This window comes from Rhinatrema bivittatum, chromosome 1 (assembly GCF_901001135.1).
Source record: "Rhinatrema bivittatum chromosome 1, aRhiBiv1.1, whole genome shotgun sequence".
NCBI lineage: Eukaryota > Metazoa > Chordata > Amphibia > Gymnophiona > Rhinatrematidae > Rhinatrema > Rhinatrema bivittatum.
The window spans coordinates 579,961,833-579,987,209 of NC_042615.1; the positions used below are offsets into that span (position 1 = coordinate 579,961,833).

General features: G+C 45.0%; 1 protein-coding gene across 4 annotated transcripts in view; it reads left to right on the forward strand.

The window, feature by feature from the left end:
• Positions 1 to 25,377, forward strand: part of LOC115100073 (acyl-CoA-binding domain-containing protein 6-like) — a 304,213-nt gene that overhangs the window by 50,058 nt on the left and 228,778 nt on the right. For all 4 annotated transcript variants that reach the window (XM_029618279.1, XM_029618270.1, XM_029618251.1 and 1 more), the window contains 2 exons: positions 3,507 to 3,585; positions 24,584 to 24,672. In XM_029618279.1, coding sequence (XP_029474139.1) covers positions 3,507 to 3,585; positions 24,584 to 24,672 — 168 coding nt within the window. The remainder of the gene's footprint in view (positions 1 to 3,506; positions 3,586 to 24,583; positions 24,673 to 25,377) is intronic.

Here is a 25,377-nt window from a genome sequence, read left to right on the forward strand (position 1 = left end):
TGTAACCGAACCTTTTGCGGCACCTGTTAAAATGTACTATAGTATGCACTCAATCACCTTAATTTATGTGCCAACATGTAAACCGTTGCGATGGTATTTAACTTAGCGACGGTATAGAAAAGATTATAAATAAATAAATAAATAAATATTGCGGATTTTAGTATCATCCGCAAATAGACAAACTTTACCTTCTACCCCTTCCACAATGTCATTCACAAAGATATTGAACAGAACCGGTCCCAAAACCGATCCCTGTAGAACTCTACTTAACACGGTTCTCTCTTCAGAGTAGGTTCCATTTACCATTACATGCTGTCTCCTATTAGTCAATCAGTTTGTAATCCATGCACCACCTTGGCGCACACTCCCAAGCTTCTCATTTTATTCACAAGCCTCCTATGTGTGACTGTATCAAAAGCTTTGCTGAAATCCAAATAGATCTCATCAAGCACTCTTCCTTGATCCAATTTTCTAGTCACCCAATCAAAAAAAAAATCACCTTCCCCTAGTGAATCCATGCTGCCTCAGATCTAGGAAGTCACCTGATTGTAGATAGTTCACTATCCTTTCCTTCAGCAGAGTCTCCATTAATTTTCACGCCACTGAGGTGAAGTTAACTGGCCTGTAGTTTCCAACCTCCTTTCTGCTACCACCCTTATGAAGAGCGACCACAACCACATTTCTCCAATCTTGCGGCACCACTCCCATTTCCAGGGATCTATTGAACAAGTCTTTCAGTGGACCTGCCAGCATATCTCTGACTTCCCTCAGTATCCTAGGATGTACCTCATCCGGCCGCATGGCCTTATCCACTGTTGATTGTAACTTTGACTTATTCCTGCTTTGGTTATCTTTCGTTTACGTGAATTTGTTACTCTAGTTTTTTCCCTTTGTTAAACTGTAAACCGATCCGATATGGTAATCTACTATGAAGGTCGGTATATAAAATTGTTAAATAAATAAATAAATACTTAGTTCATTCTATGTATTCTCTTCTGTAAATGGAGTTTTGTCTACCCCCATTCCCAGCTACGGTCTTGGAAACCAGCAATGGTCTTTCTCCAGGGTCTTCTTTAGTAAACACCGCACTGAAGTATTTGTTTAATATTTCCTCCATTTCTTCGTCTCTCTCCACACATTGCTCCTCGTCTCCTTTCAGTTTCACTATACTACTTTGGACCTTCCTTCTTTTCTCTGATGTGTTTGAAAAATGTTTTATCACCTCTACGGCAATATTTTCTTCCGCTTGATCTTTGGCTTTCCTGATTTCTTTCTTCATCTCCCTCAGCTTCACCAGATATTCTTCCCTGTGTTCCTCTTTTTTGGGATCCTTTATACTTCTTGAATGCTGTTCTTTTTGCCTGTATTTTGTTAGCCTCCTTTGAGAACAGATCGCTTTCTTTTTCCTTTTACTTTTGTTTACTTTTTTAATAGTTCCTTTTAATTTGGCCCACTGTTGTTCCACCTTATCCATTTTCTCCCAGTCCTCCAGTTCTTCTTCCAGATATATCCCCATTTTGACAAAGTCCATATTTGTGAAATTCGACATTCAGGTCTTCGTGTGACTTCTCTGTATCCTGCTTGTGATATCAAACCATACCATCTGATGATCACTGGTGCTCAGGTGGGAACCTACCCGGATAATAGAGATGTAACCCTTCCTAGGGACACTGAATGCTTTTAGAAAGTTTCTGAAAGGGTCCTGCTCTCCAGGTCTAAAATCAGTTTAGTGACAGGTCAGGGAGCTCTGCTACTGCAGAGCTCTTGGAAGCTATAGGCCTCCTCTCAATTAGGAAGGGGTGTAAGGGATATGAAAATAACTAGTGCTGGAAAGAATGAAGTAATTTAGGAGGTAATTTCCTGCTACTCAGGATGAACAAAGGGATGTGAAATTCTATATAAGATGCCCCCTGGCATCTATTAGGTGTTGTTTTGTGTGTCCTGAGAGGAAACAGGGCTTGTGAAACATCTAAAGATTTCTGAAGCAAAGAACAGGAAAGATTCCAAGCTGAAGAAAAGGGTTTTGGTAGCCTACTAGAGGGAGGATACCCTGTCAAAAAAAAGGGAAACTCTTTGTCTGGGAAAGCTTCAGTAAAAGAATTTTGCTCCAAAGGCCTTGGTAGTTAGAGTGGAGAGTGAGTAAGATTTATTTCTGCTCAGAGAAGAGTGAGAGAATTTTAAACCTGTGTGAATGTATCCAGTTATTTCATCCAAGAGTCTACTATTGTTTTCCTGCTGTCTTGTCATTTGAATTTGGAATCACAAATAAAATTCAATTTCTTTTTGGAACTAACTAACTGTGTGGACCTTGGACATTGTTTTTGGTACATTTTCCCTTGGGCCTTCCACAGACAGTAGTCCCCCAACTGGCAATCCCTAGTGAACTTTTGCTGTTCCCGGGACTGCAGCAATATAACTCACTACTTCTGCAACATCCGAAGGGGATTACAGAAACATTATCCCCATTAGTGAGCACTAGGTCGAGTATCACACCCTTCCTCATGGGTTCCATTACCATTTGTTTGAGCAGAGCCCCTTGAAGGACATCCACTATTACTCTACCTCGTGTAGATTCCACAGAAGGGATATTTCAATCCACAACCATCAGATTAAAATCTCCAGCGAGCAACACTTCTCCTTTCTTTCCCACCTTTTCAATATCTTCGATCAGATCTTGGTCCAGTTTTTCTGTTTGAGAAGTACTGAACAGTCCTTTACTCTAAAAATAATACACGGTGTAAGAGTTATCAGCTGCTGTCCCAGAAAGATATAGAGCGAAGCCAAGGATTGTTCAAGGTACTTCAACAAGGGAAGGGCTAATAAATCCTAGGGGGAAAACCCCTTTAATTGGCAAGTAAAATTTTCCCTTACCTGGTTGTATGGGCATCCACTCTGTAGGAAAGTTTCCACACCCAGATTTTTTCTCTCTCTCTCTCTTTCTCTTTCTGAGTTGAGCTCAGGAAAGGGCTTTAAGGGCAAGCAGGGTGTGGCTGCACAACTCAGCACCCTTTCACTGCTCTTTTCCTTCCTGCCTAATTTCTTTGTCTAGCAGAGGCTTGCTTTTGTGGTTCACCAACACCACGTCCTTGCTAGTTACCTTGTCACAGTGGCTTGCTTTAGCATCTCAATAGGACAGGGTCAGAAATGTTTTGGAGGAATGCACCAAAAAACACAGCTTTTCTTGATGCTGAAGTGCTAGATCAACAACAGTAGTTGGTGGGTGAAAGGGGGAGGCGGGCCTGCGAAAGCCCACAACCTTTGCACCATGGCGGTGCGCCAGCTGCCGGCTTTCGCACCAAATAGCGCCACCATGAAAGGTGGTGCTTTTCGGTGCGCTACTGCCGACGATAATGTTAGTAACCCCCTTAGATTGTAAGCCCTCTAGGGATAGAGAAATACCTACAGTACCTGAATATAATCTGCTTTGAAGTGCTGAAAAGCAGAATATAAAACAATACTTGCATATTTTAAATACTTTTGGTTTAATTAATATTTCTGTTTATCAGTTACTCCTGCTGATTTAACCTGGGAAGTCATTCCTCAGGAAGGAAACATTCCAAGTCCCAGAGAAGGTCACTCAATTTGGTAAGCATATGAGCACTTATAATGATAAGTTTAAAATGAAACTTACTTTCTTTGCTTTAAGGAAAAGCAGAGCATATGATCTTTATATATGTTATCGGGGTGGATTGTTTGAAAATATAAGCCCGAGGGATTTCTATGCATACTGGCTCATGAGTATCCAATTACTCAAAAAGGGGCGGATTTTCAGAGCCCTGCTCGCCTAAATCCGCCCAAATCCGGGGCAGGTCCGGGGGCGTGGCCGCACCCTCCGTACCCGCCCCCAGGTTGCGTCCCGGCGCGCAAGAGGCCCGCTGGCGCGCGGGGATTTACGCCTCCCTCTGGGAGGCGTAAATCCCCCGACAAAGGTAAGGGGGGGGCTTAGACAGGGCCAGGTGGGTGGGTTAGGTAGGGGAAGGGAGGGGAAGGTGAGGGGAGGGAACGGGGGTAGGCTGCGCGGTTCGGCGCGCGCCGGCTATACAAAATCAGTAGCCTTGCGCGCGCCGATCCAGGTTTTTAGCAGATATGCGCGGCTCCGCGCGTATCTACTAAAATCCAGCTTACTTTTGCTTGCGCCTGATGTGCCAGCAAAAGTAGGCCAATTCACGCTATTTGAAAATCTACCCCAAAATATCTTTCTAACTATCAGGGTGATTTATCAACTCGCGTTATGGCGTTTTCGCATGCGAAAAACGCCTTAACGCATGGTGCAATGCTAATTTTTAAAAGGGGAGGGATTGATGCAGAGTCAGGGGTGGGAATTTTGTAAAAATGGGCTGGCTTTTGCAAAGTCATAACACACAGTTTAACTAACTACACCTTTTTCATTATTGTTAAACTGTGTGTTTTCATGTGATATTCCCATAATGCAAATTCCCTTTTCGGCAGAAAGAGAACCTATCTACAAGGCCCTTGTAGTAGTTAGCTATTTATGCTACTATAGGAGGCCCACCTAGTAACTTGAGTTGAGGTTTAGGTAGTAGTGCAGGGATTAGGGGCCACTTTTACATGCAGAATGAGAGGTACGAACAGAACAGTACACTCTTGTATGATTTGATGTCCTTTGGAGTGAGGAAACTCACACAAAGATGAGATTTGTACAATGTTGAACACAAGAGTGTACTGTTCTTGTTCATACGTCTCATTCTGATTGTAAAAGTAGCCCCTAATCCCTACACTACTACCTAAACTTCACCTCGAGTTACTAGGTGGGCCTCCAATAGTAGCCTAAATAGCTAACTACTACAAGGGACTCTCTCTCTCTCTCTCTTTCTTTCTTTCTTTCTTTTAAAATGAGCCCTTTGCAGCATTGTGGTATTACTGCAAACTGTGAAAAGTTAACACACTTTGCAGTAATACCTATACAAAGCACTAAGACAACACACATTGCGATAAATAGGCTATTACCATAAAACACACCTCTTTTTATATCACATGCAATATTTACTGCTTTTTGATAAATCTAGGCCTATATTTGTAGTTAGATATCTATGTTATTAAATTTCTTGACTACTTAAATATAACAAAATTATAGGCTAAAACAGACATATAAAATAATAGAAAGTACAAACATTTTAATAATGTATAGTGAAAATGTCAAATACTTCATAAAATTGTTTATAAACAGTAAGCTCTTTCATTCAACAAGAAACCTACTAGCTTGAGAACATTTTCTGTTTTCAGTTGAAAAGCAGATGGCTGCATAATAATGTTGTATTCCCTCTAAGAACTGGGTTGCTGTGCATCACAGCATCCCAATCCTTAGAAGGAACATTGGCTAAGTCCATCTCTTAAAATAATTGCCTAATCTACTAACAGCAGTTACAATAAAATGTGTATGAAAAAATATTTACTGCATTCAAGTTCAGCAATACAACAATGTACCACTATTTTATCCTCCCTTCCATTGTTCCTTCTTCCCCCCCCCGGTTAATAAGTTAAGTTAATTGTAAAGCACTGTTGCAAATGTTCGTTTTATTTAGCACAGTTGCAATGTTTCTGTTAATTGTGAACCGATGTGAGTTTACTAAACAAATGTCGGTATATAAAAACTGCAAATAAATAAATAAATAAGTGAAATTAAAAAAAAGCAAATGTCAGTCAAAAGAGAAATGAGGGAGCACTAGCAAGCTATGCAAAGATGGAAGCCTGATTTACTTGCTCTTCTGGATCTTCAGCAAATCTGGTTGCACTGTGACACCTAAAGTCATTCTAAGAGATGGTTCAATGGCTTTTTTTAAGAATGGGAAGATAGAAGTGGCCTTTGCTATTGCCTTTGGTACAGAAAAGTGGAAGCATGACCCTCCCTCAATCGTCAAGGCTCCAACATCCAAGTGATAGCCGAGGTGTTAATATTAAAACAGTTACTCAGAATGTACATTAAAGCAACTGTTAGGAGCACAATTTGGACTATTTTATCGTGTCATCATGCAATTAACATGTAAACTGTACCAGAAACTATGAATCGCCAGAAGAACTGCAAGCTTTTTTTCAACAGCACTCAATTGCAAAAAGTATGATTACTTGATCCCCAGATTCAGTTTATGTTATGCTCTTTTATAATCTTGTCTGCTTATAATCAATACTGAGTATTACTGAGCAGTAATCAATACTTTCTACTGTTTCATTTACTGGTTGGTGCAATTTCAGTGTATTTGGTTCTATTTAAGCGAGAATTTAAGTGAGTGATCCAGCATTGCCCTCTTGCACATTTGCACACCCCAGTAATTTTCCCTCTATTAGCCATTTCCAAAGTTTTGAGCACACTTTTTTCCTTTATGACCATTCATTGTTGTTTTTTACTTTTCTTTTTGTATGAGGCATGTACAGTACCAATATGTACATTTTTTGTTTTCTTTCTCTTTCAGCCAGTGTAGCTACTACATTGTGTACATCTTTGCTTGTTTCCAGTATGGCTAACCTCACATGTGCTACACTAAGGGGCGGATTTTAAGAGCCCTGCGCGCCGGTGCGCCTATGTTCAATAGGCCTACCGGCGAGCGCAGAGCCATGGGACTCGCGTAAGTCCCGGAGTTTTCCGAGGGGGGGCCTGTCGGGGGCGGGGCCGAGCGGTGCGCCGTTTTCGGGGCGGGACGCGGCATTTCGGGGGCGGGCCCGGGGGCGTGGCCGCGCCCTCCGGAACCGCCCCCGGGTTGCGTCTAGGCGCGCCAGCGGCCCGCTGGCGCGCAGGGATTTACTTCTCTCTCTGGGAGGCGTAAATCCCCCAACAAAGGTAGGGGGGGGTTTAGACAGGGCCGGGGGGGTGGGTTAGGTAGAGGAAGGGAGGGGAAGGTGAGGGGAGGGCGTTAGCGAATTCCCTTCAAGGCCGCTCCGATTTCGGAGCAGCCTTGGAGGGAACGGAGGTAGGCTGCGCGGCTTGGCGCGCGCCAGCTACACGAAATCGGTAGCCTTGCGCGCGCTGATCCAGGATTTTAGCGGATACGCGCGGCTACGCGCGTATCTACTAAAATCCCGCGTACTTTTGTTTGCGCCTGATGCGCCTACAAAAGTACGCGAGGGCGCCCTTTTTGTAAATCTACCCCTAAATGTTCATGGTCTAAATCACGCCATTCGATGGAAAAACGGACTCTTATAACTCTCTCCAGACATACCACAACCACTTGTAAATTTCCCATCAACACTATGTAATTAATTGTAACACTTTGTAAATAAGTTAATTTATTCTGTTCATTCTTATTGCCTAAATTATTCCAGCTACTCTTCTTCTCACCCAAGTTCAATTTTCCCTTGTTTTATTGTAACTTTTTATATCTACCTATAAACACCAGTTTTTCGTTCAATGTTATCACTCCCCTGTTTCCTGTAAACCAGCATGATGTGATTTTATCATGAATGCCGGTATAAAAAAAGCTTTAAATAAATAAATAAATAAATAAAAAGGTTCTCATCTACCCCAAATCATTAACATCTGACATTTGTTTATTGCAAGAGACTCATTTATCTCATTCAGAGTCACTCAAATTAAAGTAGTTATGGGTTGGTGAAGTGGTATTTTTCCTGCTATTTCTAAAAAAAAGAATGGAGTTGTGATTCTGCTTCACAAAGTATTGGAGACCCAAATCATTTCCTCTTTTTCTGATACTAATGGCTGCTGGATCTGGGTGTTACTTAAAATTTGGAACCGCACCATGCTTACCTTCAATGTGTATGCTCTTAATGTATACACCCCAGAATTTTTTCCATTCTATCTTGGCACTATTATTGGAGTCCCCTGATGATGCTGTTATTTTGGGAGGAGATTTCAATCAGCCTTTGGACCCTCTCTTAGATAGTCCTAATGCCAAATGAAGCCAAAAAAAATCACACAGATCTCTAATGCTGTTGCAACAACAAATGGGCCTCACTGATCCTTGGAGAATACTTCACCCGGTCGGCAAAGAATTCACTTTCTTTTCCAATCCTCATCAAACATATTCACAGATAGACTATTTTTTTTAATTTACAATGCACTCTTATCATCCATTTGTAATTTATGCATACATCTGATACTCATATTGGACCATGCTGCCTTTGTTCTGACCTTCCGCTGGACAAAAGAGTCCACACCTACTAAAGGGTAGAGTCTTAACATCGGACTGGTAGATGATTCTCAATTTATGGATCATATTCAAAGGATACTGATTGATTACTTTTCTACTAACATGACAAATGTCACAGTTCAAATTGTATGGTCAATTTTCAAACCTGTACTAAGCAGCAGAATTATTTCTTACTGCATGCACAAAAACAAGGACCGCCAAGCAAAATTTTTGCAGTTGGAATCTGAAATACTGTAGCCTCTCTTGAAGTGGCACATATTGCCTGAGGTCAGCCTTTTGACCATACAAAGTTGCTTAAGCTTAAATATTAATACAACAAACTTCTAAATGATAGAGCGGGTCACTCTATTTATGAAGAACAAAATATATTATTCTCATAGGACAAGCAGGATGTTAGTCCTCACATATGGGTGACATCATCAGAATGGAGCCCAATCACGGAACACTTTTGTCAAAGTTTCTAGAACTTTGACGGGCACCTACTGGGCATACCCAGCAATGCATTGACTCTGCATCCAGCAGGGGTCACCCTTCAGTCTTCTTTTTTCTGCACAGCAGTAGCCACGTGGGTTAAGGAGCTCTCTTGAGATTCCTGACAGGAATTTTCCTCACGGAGCTTCTTTCAAAAATTTAAAAAAAATTTAACCCCATAGGGGTCCCCCAATCGATATCCATATTCCGCGGTCGAAAGGTAAGGTTTTACCCTTCTTGCGGTCGATTCCCGTAGTTATCCCTTCGGGGCCTACCGGCCATCAACCGCACCGCGGCTACATTTTTTGATGGGAGTCATGGCGTCGGGTTTTCGTCGGTGTCCTGACTGTTCTCGAACAATGGCCATAACTGACCCACATGGGGTCTGTGTTATGTGTTTGGGGTCCGACTACGATGTCCTAACTTGCACCCAAATGACACCGAAGGGCCGTAAGGCTCGTTTAGGGAAAATGGAGTTTCTCTTTCAGTGAAAACCCCGACTCCATCGATAGCTTCGACTTCGTCCGAGTCTGTGCCATCAACCTCTCGCCAGCACCGGGACACCGCTGCTGCCTGACTGGCATCAATGATTCCAAAGGTGTTGATTCCCTCCTTGCCTCCTCAAGAAAAGGACCGAGGAGATCATCGAGAAAGACGTCGACACCATCATTGCAAGGCTCAGTCCGCCGAGCCAGGCAAGCCTCAGCATTGACAGAGCCACCGGCAAAGAAGCCCCATCCAGAAAAGGGCCCATCCCCTTCTGTGACTGGGTCACCGAGGCATTCCCCACCTTCAGTGGTGCCGGGATCCATGATTCCACCTTCACCAGTGGACCCTCCGACTACGCCAGTGCTGCCTCCTACTCTGGAGCCGGGGTTCCACGTCCCATGCTTCCCTGAGGAATTGGATCGGATGATCCAAGAGGCCATCAGTAAAGCACTTAAGGGCTTCCAACCTCCATCGATGCCAGTACTGGTCCCAGAGCGGGTCACCGATCCAATTCCCGTAGCGTTCGCACCGCTACTGGGTAGACTGGATGTGTTGATTGGTGCCCTTCCACCATTGGAACCGAGAGCACCGGTGGGTCCAGTGCCTTCCACACCAATTCCATTATCATCATATGATGAGGAAACACAGATACCCATTCCACCATCTGGGATTTTACCACCAACTCGTCCATCAATGTCACCGGCCCCTTCAGTGCCTCCATCAATGCTGTTGGTTCCTCCATCGATGCCGTCAGTGCCTCCTTCTATGCCATCTATGCCACCGATGCCTAGACCTGGTCCTTTAGGATTAGCACCATTTCTCCCTGCTAGAAACCCACTAGGTGCAGGAGATCAGCCCTATGATCCTTGGATCGATGATTCGTCCCAAGATACAGATGATCTACCATCAGAGCCCTCTCCCCCAGATGAAAGACTACGTTCTTCACCAGAAGATCTGTCTTTTATTAATTTCATCAAGGAAATGTCTGAAACCATTCCTTTTCAACTTCAGACAGAAGAGGACTCTAGGCACAAAATGTTAGAAGTATTCTAATTTCTAGATGCTCCTAAGGAAATCATGTCTATACCTATTCATGAAATCCTGCTTGATCTCCTGAAGAGAAACTGGGAACACCCAGATTCGGTTCCACCTGTCAACCGCAAGACTGATGCCACCTATCTTGTCCTGGGTTCCAAAAGTCACAGTTGGATCATCACTTTGTTGTTGTTGAATCAGCCAAGAAGAAGGCACGACGTTCAAAACCTCATTCCTCCATACCTCCAGGGAAGGAACAAAAATCCCTAGATGCTTTTGGCAGGCGTGTCTTCCATGGCTCGATGCTCATCTCGCATTGCCTCGTACCAGTTGTACATGACACAGTATAACAGAGATCTTTTTAAGAGGATTCAGGATTTCTCTGAGTCTTTACCAGAGCAATTCCAGACTCAACTTCATACTCTGGCTCAAAAAGTCTAGATGCTGGAAAGCACGAAGTCTGCGCTGCGTATGATATCTTTGACTCTGCCTCTAAAGTGTCTGCAGCGGGGATTAGTGCAAGAAGATGGGCCTGGCTCAAATCCTTGGACTTAAGACCAGAGGTCCAAGACAGGTTAGCGGATCTACCCTGTGTGGGTGATAATCTCTTCGGGGAAAAGATCCGAGAGACCGTGGCGCAGTTGAAAGACCACCATGAAACGCTGCGCCAGCTTTCTTCTGTGCTGTCTGAATTTCCTTCCGCCCCTAAGAGAACTCTCAGGTGTGACTCTAAGCGGCCAGCCTATAAGCCAAGGGAATTTTATGTTCCGGCTTCTAGAGGACGCTCTTCCAGGCCTTACCAAAAAGGTCAATTCAGGCAGACTCGGCCTCAAAAGTCTCAGCCAGCTTCTCAGCCTGGACCAGCGTCTGGGTTTTGACTCCTTCCTAGAGAGTGTAAGCCAACCTCCTCTTCCATTCATACCGGTCGGAGGCCGGCTCTGCCACTTCAACAGGGGCAGTAGTCACTCAGGGTTACCACCTAATTTCCTGACTGTTCCAGCAGACTCTCCACCTCGGCTGACGTGGGAGACGTTTGACCACTCTCCCTTGCTCGAACAGGAGATCTCATCCTTCCTCAAATCCCGAGCAATAGAACCAGTGTCCCTCTCCCAGCAGGGACAAGGGTTTTATTCCCGGTATTTTCTAATACCAAAAAAGTCAGGTGGCAAACGCCCAATACTGGACCTCTGCGCCCTAAACAAATTCTTGCAGAGAGAAAAATTCAAAATGGTAACTTTGGGCTCTCTACTTCCCCTTCTACAAAGAGGAGATTGGCTATTCTCTCTAGCTCTCCAAGACGCTTACACACACATCTCAATTATTCCATCTCATCCCATCTCTACCTGCGATTCCTGGTCGGCCCTCGTCACTTCCAGTACCGTGTACTACCATTTGGCCTAGTGTCCGCTCCATGAGTATTTACCCAGTGCCTGGTGGTGGTCGCAGCCTTCCTCAGGAATCAGGGTGTGCATGTCTACCGTTAACTCGACGACTAGTTGATAAGGGCTCCAACTCAGCAGGGTGCACTAGACTCTCTGCATCTCACTATCCATACCCTGATCTCCTTAAGGTTTCTAATCAACTAACCCAAATCCAATATAGTTCCATCCCAAACCTTATCCTTTATAGGGGCTGACCTAAACACTATACAGACGAAAGCCTTCCTCCCCCAGGATCGCGCTTTCACTATAGCATCTCTGGTGCATCACCTACGGACTCGAGTATCTTCAACTGCTCGTCGCTTCCTCATACTGCTGGGTCACATGGCATCCTCGGTGCATGTCACTCCGATGGCTCACCTAGGCATGAGAGTGATGCAGTGGACCTTAAAATACCAGTGGATTCAAGCTTGTCAGCCTATGTACAGCATTATACAGGTTACCAAACAGCTCCGTCTGTCACTAGCCTGGTGGATACATCACTCCAATCTCATTCAAGGCCTTACATTTCAGAATCCAGAACCTCAAATTACCTTAACAATAGGCGCATCCAACCTCAGGTGGGGTGCACATGTAGCCAACCTGCAGACTCAGGGAACCTGGTCTCCAGAGGAAGCCAAACACCAGATAAATTTCCTGGAGCTACGGGCAATCAGATATACCCTCAAGGCGTTTCAGGATTGCCTATCAAACAAAGCCATCCTGATTCAAACCGACAATCAGGTTGCAATGTGGTACATCAACAAGCAAGGGGGAACAGGCTCCTACCTCCTGTGTCAGGAAGCTACACAGATATGGGCATGGGCCCTTTCCCGCTCGATGTACCTCAAAGCAACCTACTTGCCGGGAGTGGACAATTTTTTGGCAGACAAGCTGAGTTGCACTTTCCATCCGCACGAGTGGTCTCTCAACCCCACTATAGCGGACACAATATTCCAACCTGGGTTTACTCTCGCATAGACCTCTTTGCGTCGGTCCACAACCACAAAGTAGACAACTTCTGCTCTCTCATTCGCAGTCACCACTCGCAACCAAGAGATGCCTTCGCCCTCTCCTGGGCCAGCGGTCTCCTTTATCCGTACCCTCCACTTCCTCTCATTTCAAAGACTCTCATGAAACTCCGGCAGGACAAGGGATTAATGATACTGATAGCTCCCCACTGGCCACGCCAAATGTGGTTTCCAATCCTCCAGGACCTATCAGTACACCGGCACATTCCTCTGGGGAAGGATCCCCTTCTAATAACTCAGAACGAAGGGTACCTGCGTCACCCCCAACCTCCAGGCTCTGTCTCTGACGGCCTAGATGTTGAAAGGTTAATACTCCAACCTCTTAAACTTTCAGAGTCTGTATCCCGAGTCCTGGTGGCTTCTCGAAAGCCTTAATGAGAAGGTCTTATCACTCTAAATGGAAGAGGTTTACGATCTGGTGCACTTCCATGTCCATAGACCCCTTTCACTTGTTCTACTGCGAGGTTCATAGACTATCTCTGGCACCTGTCAGAGTTAGGCCTAAAAAGGTCCTCTATCAGGGTGCATGTTAGTGCAATGTCTGCATACCATAAGGGTATAGGGGATGTCTCCATTTCAACACAATCCTTAGTATCACGTTTCATGAGAGGCTTGCTCCATTTAAAACCTCCACTGCGCCCTCCTGCCCCTGCTTGGGACCTTAATGAGGTTTTCGGACAGCTCATGAAACATCCGTTTGAGCCTCTCCACTCCTGTGATCTCCGCTATCTCATCTGGAAGGTAGTTTTTCTTCTTGCGATCACGTCCGCTCGCAGAGTTAGTTTATTACAGGCATTAGTTACCTACCTGCCTTACAGTAAAATCCTGCATGACAGGGTAGTGCTCTGCACTCACCGTTAATTTTTGCTGAGGGTAATGTTGGAATTTCATATTAACCAATCTATTATCCTACCTACCTTTTTTCCCAGGCCCCATTCGAACCAGGAGAACTGGCTCTGGCTTTCTATCTGGACCGCACGTCGGCCCACAGGAAATCCACTCAATTGTTTGTTTCTTTTGATACCATCAAATTGGGAAATCCTGTGGGAAAGCAGACCCTCTCCTCCTAGTTGGCAGGATGCATTTCCTTTTGCTACCAGCAAGCAGGCATTCCGCTACAAGACCGTGTAAAAGCACACTCGGTCAGATCCATGGCAACATCAGTAGCACACCTCCATTCGGTACCGCTTGCTGATATTTGTAAGGCTGCTACCTGGAGTTCTCTCCATACTTTCGCAGCCCATTATTGCTTAGATAAGGCTGGCACACAGGATTCCATCTTTGGCCAGTCCATTCTACGCAACTTGTTTTCAGTTTAACTTCCCAACATCCTTCCACTGACCCATTCAGGGTTCAGGATGCCCTCCTAACCAAATTTCCACCCCTGTTGTTGTGCCTGTTGCACGTCTTTGGGTGCATTTGGTGCTTTGCTCGGGCATCCTCAGCTCGGTACTCACCCATATGTGAGGACTACCATCCTGGTTGTCCTGTGAGAAAGCAGAGTTGCTTACCTGTATCAGGTGTTCTCACAGGATAGCAGGATGTTAGTCCTTATGAAACCCGCCTGCCACCCCGTGGAGTTGGGTTCATTTAAGTTTTCTTATTTTATTTTTCACACGTACTTTTTACTATAAGATGAGACTGAAGGGGGATCCCTGCTGGATGCAGGGTCAGTGCATTGCTGGGCATGCCCAGTAGGTGCCAGTCACAGTTTTAGAAACTTTGACAAAAGTGTTCCGTGATTGGGCTCCATCCTGAGATGTCACCCATATGTGAGGACTAAGATCCTGCTGTCCTTTGAGAACAACTGTTACAGGTAAGCAACTCTGCTTTCTGATGATAACAAACATGGTTGTTTACTCACCAGCTATTTGAAAAAGAGCCAACAGTGACAGTGTGTCCTGGCAATTAAAAAATCTGAAACGCCCACTGTCCACAAAGATTTGAAGATAATATAACAATTTAAATTGTTTTACTCCATCCTGTATCAGTCTGAGTTCTTCACTTTACCATCTTAGATTGCTTCCTTTATGGATCATTTGAATCATTCTGTCTGATCCATTAAAGACAGAGATTGACTTGTCTCCCCAATAACCTTGCAGGAAATACAACAAGCTATGAACTCCTTGCCTTTCAGGAAATCTCATGGATTAGATGGATTTCCAGTGGAATTTTATAAATGTACCAGCTCTGTACAACTTCCTCATATGCATGCTTATTTCACAGACATTATTGCTCATGGTATAATGGGAGAGTGGTTAAGATCGCTAGGTGGCATTGTTTTTCTTTGTAATTCCTACACATGAACAGAAATATCTACACACTACACTTAGCTGATTTTCACATTTATTTTCACAGTAAGACTAATAAAAATTGCAATGCACATAAGAATACGGTATAATGTAAACAAGGAGAAATAATACAAGTATAATAGAAGATAAGAAAATGCATGCAAAGAATAAGTAAATCAAAACCAGAGAGTATATATATATTTACAATTCAATACTATATTTGCTCACGTCTCTGAGGTCATCCATAAATCTCGGCAGTGAGGCAGTTCTCATCACCGTTAAAACTCAGCGCTGGAGTGTGTTGGTCTCAAAGTGTGACTTATGTATGATATCTCTTTTTTGTCTGGCCTTCTCATCAATATCCAGCCATCAATCATGCTGTGTACTTTTCTTTCTCATGCATTCCAATCCTAAGGCAGAGGGGCCCTTCCACATGTTGGCTCAAAAAGATCAGCGGAATGTGACTAGGAGCAGATTGGCCTATTGGGGCTTCAGGCATGCCCCGGTGGGCTGGTCACCCTAATCACATGATAGGTGTTGGTTGCTGCGGCCACATGCCTAGTACAGAATCACAGCGACCAACAGTAGCCATGTGACATTCCTCAGAGAGCATGAGCCTCCCCGAAGCCCTCCACTTAGTGCTTCTTTTGAATTTTCCCCGTGGCAGCAGCCACAGTTCTATGGGCTTACTCACTACACTTGACCTGTACCTTATCATCATTGTGGCCATGGAAAACACTCCCACTGCCTCCATTCTCGCCTGCCCCACATCTGTTTTTGCTGGCGGGAGGCAGCTAGCATATTTCCTGCCTACCACCCAGCTCCCTCAGTTTTCATCTGTGGCAGGTTCTTTTCATTCTCATGCCACAGCAAAAAGATATATAAAAACAAACTACATCAGGGTTTAAGTGGCTTAACAGACCTCAGGCCTTCCCACACCAAATGGCCTCTCCCTCAAAAGCCCACTCAGACTCCTCTCCTCTCTTGGGCCCTGCATGGATTTGTCCTAATTACCAAATAAAGTAAAAATGTTTGTTTTATTTATTTACAGACAAAGGGGGAGAAAAACAAGCATAAGCGAGCATGACTGAATGTATGAAGCAGTGAGGGTGTGTATGTCAGCATGTTTGAGTGTTAGAGTACAAGTATGTCAGTGAGCATGTGTACAAGGGAGAGAATGACAGCAAGTGTGAATATGCATAAATCTGAGCATGTGTGTGAGGATAACTGGACGAATGAGTCGGTGTGAGTTTGTGTGCCAGTGAACATGTGTGAGTGTGACAGTGCAAGTGTATCAGTGAGCATGTGTGTGAGGGAAAGTGGATGAGTCAGCATATGTGTGAGAGCATGCATAAGGCCGTGAGTGAGAGCATGTGTGTCAGTAAGCACGTGTGTCAGAGCAAGCAAGCACATCAGTGAGAAAGAGTGACTGTGTGCATGAGGGAGCATATGAGTCTATGTAACGTATGATAGAGAACTACTAATTCATGACCATTTCAAGGTGAATGGAATTAAAAATTCCTGGGTATGGAGAACCAGGGATTTTTTTCCATCCTTATTAGTTTTAATTATAGGATATTATTTGATGTCTGCTGTTTTTGAAATATTTTATTGGTGATTGGGAAATTTTCAGAAATTTGTATATGAGTTAAATTACTGGATATTCTATTCATCAGCTGCTTTGAAATATATATTTTAATAAGATTTTCCTATTGTGATTTATGATTTATAGTTCTTGATTTTATTGTTTAATGTTTTATTGAGGAATGATGGTGTTTTCTATTTTTCCATTGCTGCATTGCATAGACTCCAACTTATTGTGATTTCCAGTTCAGTTTTTGCCTGCACATTTCTATTTTTATTTTATGGTCCCTTTATTCTGCATTTGGCGAGGATCTGTCTGTGTTCTGCAACTGTGACCAAAGTGAAGTATTCTACTACTATGTAGTTTCTGTGTAGGGATCTATAGCTGCCTGGCTTATTCTGTTTTCCTAGTAGGAGGTGTATTGATGTTTTAGGGCCTGGTGTCATATTTGAAGTTTTGCCTTTTCATAGGTAGGTTGTAACAGTTTGAGTGTTGGCAGTTTGTGCTGTTTTCATATGGGACGTTTACTCATGACTTTGAGGGTTACGTTCCTGAAGGAAGGCGTTCTTCAGGGCGTTGAAGGCCACAATTGCTTCTGGCGGCGATTGTTTGGGGTTGGCCCCCTTCTTGGTGAGCGTAGTAAAGGGTGCCATCAGGTAGGAATATTGAGGGATGAAGTGCCTGTAGAACCGTTGTAGGGCCCGCAGCCTGACAGTTGTGGCCAGTTCTGGATGCTGGAAGTCTTCTCAGGATCCATGTGGTACCTGGTGGTCGAGACAATGAAGCCCAGGAAAGGCAGAGACTCTTGCTCAAACAAGCACTTCTCCAGCTTGGCAAATAGCTTATGGTCCTGTAGCCGCTAAAGTATGCATTTAACCTCTCGGCGGAGGGATGGCAGATCTTTGGAGTATATTAGTACGTCATCCAGGTACATGATGACACTGGAGTGGAGCATGTCCTGGAAGACTTCATTCATGAGGTGCTGAAAGACCGCGGGGGCGTTGCAAAGGCTGAAAGGCATCACCAAATATTCATAGTGGCTGCCCCTGGTATTAAAGGTGGTCTACCGCTCATTGCCGGGTCTTAATTGTACGAGGTTGTAGGCCCCTCGGAGGTCCAATTTCATGAACACCCTAGCCCTTTGAAGATGATCCAACAGCTCTGGAATAAGTGGTAATGGGTACCGATCTCTCCTGGTGATGGCATTCAGTCCACAGTAGTCAATACAGAGCCGCAGAGACTCATCCTTCTTAGCTATGAAGAAGAAACCAGCGCCAGCTAGAGAGGTAAAGGGGCAAATGAATCCCCGGTCAAGGTTATCTTGAATATATTTAGACATGGCCTGGGTCTCTGGAAGTGATAGGGGGTATACATACTCTCCCTCGTGGTGGTGTAGTGCCTGGGAGGAGGTCAATGGCACAGTCAAATGGGTGATGTTCAGGTAGCGTCTCCGTCTTTTCTTTGGAGAAAATGTCGGTGAATTTGGCGTACTGCGGTGGTAGGGCGAGTGGAGCAGAGGCCAGGAGGGCCCTAGGCTGTGACATCTCTTAGATACAGGCGGTGTGGCAGTGGGATCCCCAGGCGGCAATCTGTAAGGTCTCCCAATTGATGCGGGGAAAGTGTGTCTGGAGCCAGGGAGGCCCAAAACCACTGGATGTATTGCCTTCTCTAGAACGAAGAAGAAGATTTCTTTTTCATGGAGGATGCCGGTACATAGCCTCACCGGGGCGGTCTTGTGGGTAATCCTCCCCGGCAATGGATCCCCACGGATTGAGGAAATCACCTGTGGTGGCGTTTGAGGTATCATAGAGAGGCCCAGTTGGCTGGCCAAGTCTGTGAGGATGAAGTTTCCCCCAGCTCCGGAGTCAATTAGAGCCTGGGTTAAGAAAGCACCATTAGAATGAAAAATAGTCATGGGTGCGGTGCATTGGGGAATTGGAGCAATGTAGCCCAGGATCATCTTCCTGTTCTGGAGTCTCCCGGCCTTTTGGGGCATTGTGCCAGCATTTGCCCCTTGCCGGCACAGTATAGGCACAGTCCTGAAGACTGTCGTCGCTGATTCTCTTCCGGGATAAGACGACTGTGGCCAAGCTGCATAGACTCCTCTCCCTGCACTAGACCCAGTTCAGAAGGCAGAGACGGAATCATGGGCTGGGAGAAGGAAGGGGCTAGTGGTACTGTTCTACGACCAGGCCTGACTTCACGAAGACGCTACTGGATGCGTTGGTCAACATGCCCGGAGTGGTCAGTAAGGCCCTCCAAGGCCTCAGGCAGCTCCTGGGTGTCCAGTTTGTCTTTTATTTTTGAGGACAGCCCTTCTAAAAAGATGCTCCTTAGGCTATCCTCCTGCCATCCCAGTTCCAAAGCCAGGATGCGGAACTCCACCGTGTACTCCGCCAACAGGCGCGAACCTGGCAAAGGTGAAAGAGGTCGGAAGCTGCTGTGGTCTGTCGGCCAGTGTCGTCAAAGACCTGCTTAAACATTTATACAAAATGTGGGAGGTTGTGCAGCAAGGTATCCCTGTGCTCCCACAAAGGGGAGGCCCAGGCCAGGACCTTCCTTTCCAGGAGCGACAAGATGAATGTTGTCTTGATACTGTCGCTGCTAAACTGGGATGGCTGCAGGGAAAAATGCATGAAGCAGTGTTTTACAAACCCCCGACACTGCCATGGCTCCCGTGCATAGCGCGGGAGTTCGGGTAGATGGAGCGCCGCAGTGGGTGTAGGCGGTGTTGCTGGAGCAGGAAGGTGAGTGCTGATCACCGGAATGGCGGGCATCTAGATGATTTACCAACTGCTCAACCATGGCAGCCAGCATATCCAGGCACAGTTGTTGCTTCTGGAGTCTCTGGGCCAATCCTGGGATAGCCTGCAGGCCTTTCAGGTCTGCCGGGTCCATGGCCTCAGCAACCTGTTAGGAATGTGGACCCTTGGCCTAGACGAGATTGTTGCTACCACCAGGGGAGGACCCCTGCTGGTCCTCGTCATCAGGAGGTGGATTCGGAGAAGAACACCCCACAGGACCTTCACCTATACCAGTCCTCGTTCCCCGCAGGTTGGGCCCTTGGGTACCGGGACCAGCAGGACTTAGACGTGGGTCTCTCTCTCTGTCGAGACATTGGATTGTGAGTTGAGAAGTGGTCGAGGCAGGTGACAGATGAGCAGGAACAAAAACAAGCCGGAGGTCAGGGCAGGCAGTGTACAAGCAGAGACAAAGGCCAGGCTGGAAGTCCAGGGCAGGCAGAGAACAAACAGAGATGAGGTACCAGGCTGGAGTCAGGGCAGATGGAGATCTAGCAGAGTCAATGAAGCAGGGTTAGAACCAGAGAATCAGTCCGAGGGGTCGAGGAACAAGGCAGGAACTGGAGGTAAGGAACAGGAATGCAGGAACCAGGAATCAGGAGCAGGAGACAAGGCATGAATCAGGAACGCAGACAACTCGCACTCAAAGATGAGCAGGACTCGTTGTTGAGGTGATGTGGTGGTGCCAGGGCAGGGTATAAATACCCAACACGTCTGACGACATCTCCTTGGGACAAGGAGAGTTGTCCCGCCGCTGGCCCTTCAAATTCCCCGTAGGGACGTGCATGCAACTAGGAGGCCGGACAAGGATTTCAGCATCAGCAGCATGTGGAAGGTGCCGTGCCACAACTGTGGCATTCGGCATTGGTGGAAGGAAACAGCAACAGAGGGAGCCGGCATGGGCCTCTTGCCCATCCAGGTGAAAAGTGACAGAATCATTGTGAGACCTGGCGTTCACGAAAAAAGAGAAAAATACCCCTGACGAAGCTGCAGCTTAGCAGCGAAACACCAGCCGCTGTCGGGTTGGTTAACACTGTACAGTCGAGGCATATGGATGATTTGTTTGCCATTGTTACAGGCTGAATGAGCCGCAATATCAATAGACAATATACAAATAATCATTTGCAAGCTTCACGGCTTCTTGACTGTACATGGGACAGACGCACAAATAGTCAAATTGCCATAGGCTTTCTCCAGCCGTGACACTCAGATTACTAGCCTCAGTGCCGCTCTAGACGGAGCTTAAGACGCAGCTTTAGAAGTTCTTCATTCTGATATTTTTAACATCGCAGGCGATACAGCCGTCCATTAATCATGGGCTATACAGCTGCAAAGAGCCGCAGATGATAAGACCGAATGGTTCAATTGCGTCGGATTGAATACGTTGACAGGCTTGCTGATGCGGTACTCTTACAAATATTTTTCTATATTCAATTGTTTGCACATGAAACAGCATTAGCACTGTCCCTCAGATATATTTTTTGAGCCACGTTTAAAATTACAAAACAAAGAAGAGGTGCTTTTTGTTTATTCACATAATATGCATGCCATGATGGGAAACCCTGAGCAGCACCTCCAGATAATGTTAGCCTCCTGGCCTATATAAGCTAAGCCCCACAGAAGTTCCTCATCTCAGCAATGGGTCTCCTGCCTTTGCAGTGTGTGTGTAGTGTTTTGAGTTCTTGGTTCCTGTGTACTGCATTCCTGATTCCTGCCTTGTCTCTCCAGGCTTGCCTCATCCAGCTGTGTGTCTCCAGCCTTGCCTTGTCCAGCCTTGTCTTCTCCAGCCTTCTGTGTCCAGTTCTGTCTTGTCCTCTCCATCTCGTCCAGTATCTTCTGTGTGTCTGTATCTTTCCTTGGCCTGACTGTCCAGATCTTGACCTCTTGCCTGAACCTGAACATGGTTGCCTGCTACCTCGACCTGATCTCTTGCCTGGACCTGATCATGATTGCTTGTCACCTAGACCTGACCACCCTTGTCTGTTGCTTGCCCCAAGCTTGGCCTATCTCCAGTTCTGTTAGTCAGCTGCCTTCCCTGACCCCAGTGTGCCATTGGACTCTTACGCTAGCCACCAGCCTAGGGACCCACCTAAGACCTGCCATTCACCAGAATCCAAGGGCTTAACCTGTGGGTGATGTTTCTGGTATAGCTGAAGGTCCAGTTTGTCCCACTACAGGGCATGTTTGCCAGCTGCCTGCATAGGCCTCGTAGGTTCATCAACTATGCCACAGCACAAAGGGTTCACATCCACACCATCCTTCACAGTATGTGTGTGCACTGCTGACCGATTCTTGTTATACACAAAAGAAAACTGTCAGCACTTCTCAGTTTATTCTCTTTCTATCTGACCACAGATAACCAAAGCAGTACACTGTGCAGAATCAGACAGATAAAAAAAAAAAAATCAGTTTACTGCTTCTGTATCTTCTCCAGTCCACTATCTTGCCCCAATGAACACAAAAAGCAATATCTCTGTCACAGTAAGAGCACTGTGACTGTAGCAGTGAAGATCAGAAAAAGCCCTTTGCCAATGCCAAAATTCTTCCTTTTTAAAGCTTTTCTTTGATTCTAAGAGAACTTCTGAAAAGACAAGCTTTTTTGCAAACAGAAAAAAATTGAGTTTCTTTGCATATGCTCAGACCTTTCAGTGGAAGGATGGCAGCATCACTTGATCCAGATACCAGCTATAGGCTAGTTTTAAAATGCTTCAACTTGATTGGTCCTCCATCTTGTCAACTTGCCTGCTTCTCCTGCCTCAGTCTGGCCCAGCTGCTACCTCCCACAAGCAATGGTTGATTGCAGTCTCACTACAGCTTTCTCAGTGTAGCACTTTTCAATGTGCTATAGACTTGGATGATAAACAAGGATGAAATAATAATGTTTAAATTCATGGGCACCTTCTATTTGTTTCAGGGATCCACAAATGAAACAAAAATGTTTTCATTCCTTGCATTTTACCCATTTGTTTCAAATGAATTCAGAACCACAAATTGATTAGTTTAAGTAGGATCTAAATGTTACTCAAATGTGTAACTTGTAAATGAGGAGGAAGAAGGAAACTAAAGGGTTTCCAAACTGCCTCCATAGCATGCAAATTTTATCTCAAGTTTATTCATTGTGGATATCCTGAAAACCTGACTGGTTTGGGGGTCCCCTAGGACAAATTTGGGAGCGTCACTACTACTTGATTCACTAAAGCTTTTTTTCCCATTCTGAGGACAATTTTCAAAATCATTTCTGTGGTTAAATACCAATTGCCCTTCTTAGAGCAGCTAAAAAGCATGAGGTCCACAACATGCATACTTTTAATTGCACTAAAAAGGGATATTCCTATGGGCATGGTCAGGTTAGGAAAATAAAACAGAATGTGTACCTGCCATTTGAAGAAATATACATGCTATTTTCATTCCCTTTGCCCACTGCACAGAGACTAAATGCAAAGCATATAGGTGCTTTTGACCTGTGTACTTTACACTAGATACTTTTTAAAGGGAAGCTACACATGTATTTTACCTTTGAAAATGAACTACAAACTATGGGTAGTAAAAATACCTGTATTCTTTGCCATTATGCAGGCTTTTCAAAATTGACTTCTCTGTCTATAGGCAAAAAAGGTTTGTGAATCAAGCCAACAATGGGGAAACCATCTAACTAGATAAATGATGCCTGACCGACGTGCCGCAAATGCGCAGTAGAGAGCAGCTCTACTGCGCATGTGCGGTTGAGCACGTCGGTCTTAGGCAGGGTAAGGAAAAAAAAAACATGGCAGCGGGTGGCAGTGGCGGGTGGCAGTGGCGGCGGCGGCAGCGGGCGGCGGTAGCAGCGGCGGTGGTGGTAGCGGGCAGCGGTGGCAGCGGGCGGCGGCAGGCGGCAGCGGGGCGGCGGGTAGCGGCAGCGGGCGGTAGCGGCCAGTAGCGAGGGAGGGACGGACTGAGGGAGTGGGAGGGAGGGAGTGGGAGGGACAGAGAGAGGGAGTGGGAGGGAGTGACTTAGTGAGAGGGAGGGACTGAGGGAGGGAGGGACTGAGGGAGGGAGGGAGGGATTGAGTGAGGGGGAGGGACTGAGGGAGGGAGGGACTGAGAGGGGGAGGGACTGAGGGAGAAAGAGGGAGGGAGGGACTGAGGGAGAGGGAGGGAGGGAGTGAGAGGGAGGGACTGAGTGAGAGGGAGGGAGGAGTGGGTGAGTGTGTGGGAGGGAGGTAGGTAGGGGGTGGGGAAGAGTGAGGGGAGGAGGGAGAATGAGGGAGAGGTGAGAGACAGGGATGTGAGTAAGTGGAAGGGGGAGAGGGAGAATGAGGGAGAGGTGAGAGACAGGGATGTGAGTAAGTGGAAGGGTAAGAAGTTGTGGAGCAGAGAAAAAGGGAGTGGAGGAGGGGGAGGGGATGGGATTGAGAGAGGGTGGGGAGTGACTGAGGGAAGGGGAGAGAGGTGGGAGTGACTGAGGGAAGGGGAGGGAGGTGAGAGTGAGGGGAAGAAGGCAGTGGGAGACAGAGGGTGAGTAAGACTGAGTGGAGGAAAGGGGAGGAGTGAACGAGGGGAAGGGGGAGAGAGGGAGAAAAAGTGTAGAAGGGTGCTGTGTTAGAAAATGGACTGAAAACAAAATGTAATGTAGCCCGTTTTAACGGGCTTAACGGCTTGTCTAGTATATCAGACCATAAGAAGCTATAACAAACTATTTTTTTCATTCACAAGTAATTCTGATAAAAATCATGCTTTTTCATGAACAGGGACTGTTTTAAAATTCATCCCATAATTTCTGTACATTTACTATATTAAATATAAAAAGGTAAATTGTATTGTTCTGATATTCATTTTTATATACCAACATATCACATCGGTTTACATTCAGGTACTGTAGGTATTTCTCTATCCCCAGTGGGTTTACAATCTAAGTTTGTACCTGAGGCAATGGAGGGTAAAGTGACTTGCCCACAGTCACAAGGAGCGACAGCGGGACTCAAACGCTGGTCTCTTGGTTTATAGCCCACTGCTCTAACCACTAGGCTACTCCTCCACTCCTTTTAAAAGTGTTTGAATGTTTCTTTGCTTTATACTGTATGTAGGGACTTTCAGTTTTTATTTTATTTTTCCAGGAATTTATCAGTGTTTAGGAGAAATCAGTGAAAAAAATGTCATTTTTCTGGGTAAAAACATTTTTGTTGTAATAAACACTGATAAATCCCCAAGGGAAATAAAATACAAACCGAAAACAAAGTTCCTATTTAGTTGACTGAAATCCCCTTGGTCACCTAATTGAACAGGAAAATTAAGATACAGATTTTCTAATTTATATCTTCTCAAAAAATGTAATCTTGCTCGTATTTCATGATATTCCATTACAGCATAGTGAAAGAGAAGATCTATTTATTTGGAGGAAATTCAAACCAAGATGCTGAAGAATGTCTTCCAGGGATGTACTGCTTTGACCTTGGTGGGTAAAAATATGGTAAACTATGAGCATTATCAACTATTATGAGATCTATCTACAATTTATTATGATAGAAAAATCAGAGTCTAATTCTAATCTTCACCTTTTGAAAAGACAGCATTTTACTGAAAGCTCTAAATGTAGGAATCAGGACCATAAAGTCTTTATATAAAACAGATCAGACATTAATGTTTTTTGTTGATTTGAGATGAGAATAAACTATTTAATCAATCTATAAAAATTATTTCTGTATGTAATGATCAGATTACAGGTAAAACTAAAGAACTGCTTGAATCAAAAAATTAGTAACTGATTTTGTAAATTTGTGAAATAATGTCTTCACTAAGAGTTATTTAAATTATGTCTTAGAATTAAAGGGGGCAATTTTTAAACTGCCCATTTAGATGCAAAGTCAAGTACCCACAAATCTTGTATCTAATTTTCAAAGGGAAAGTGCACATGATTACCTATAATTATTATCATATGGTATGTAGACTGCATATTCGTATTACCAAAACACCAAAGTCATAATTCACAAGGAACAGAATGAAATCAAGTTCAGGATAGAATGTCAAGCACAAAGAGACTAGAGGACAACAGAAAATCGGGCATTATATAACAATATGGTTTGTATTCTGTGAAGGCACATCACTTTCACAGATGAAGGTAGTATGCAGGTCTACATGAAATATGTTTAGTTGGAAGTAA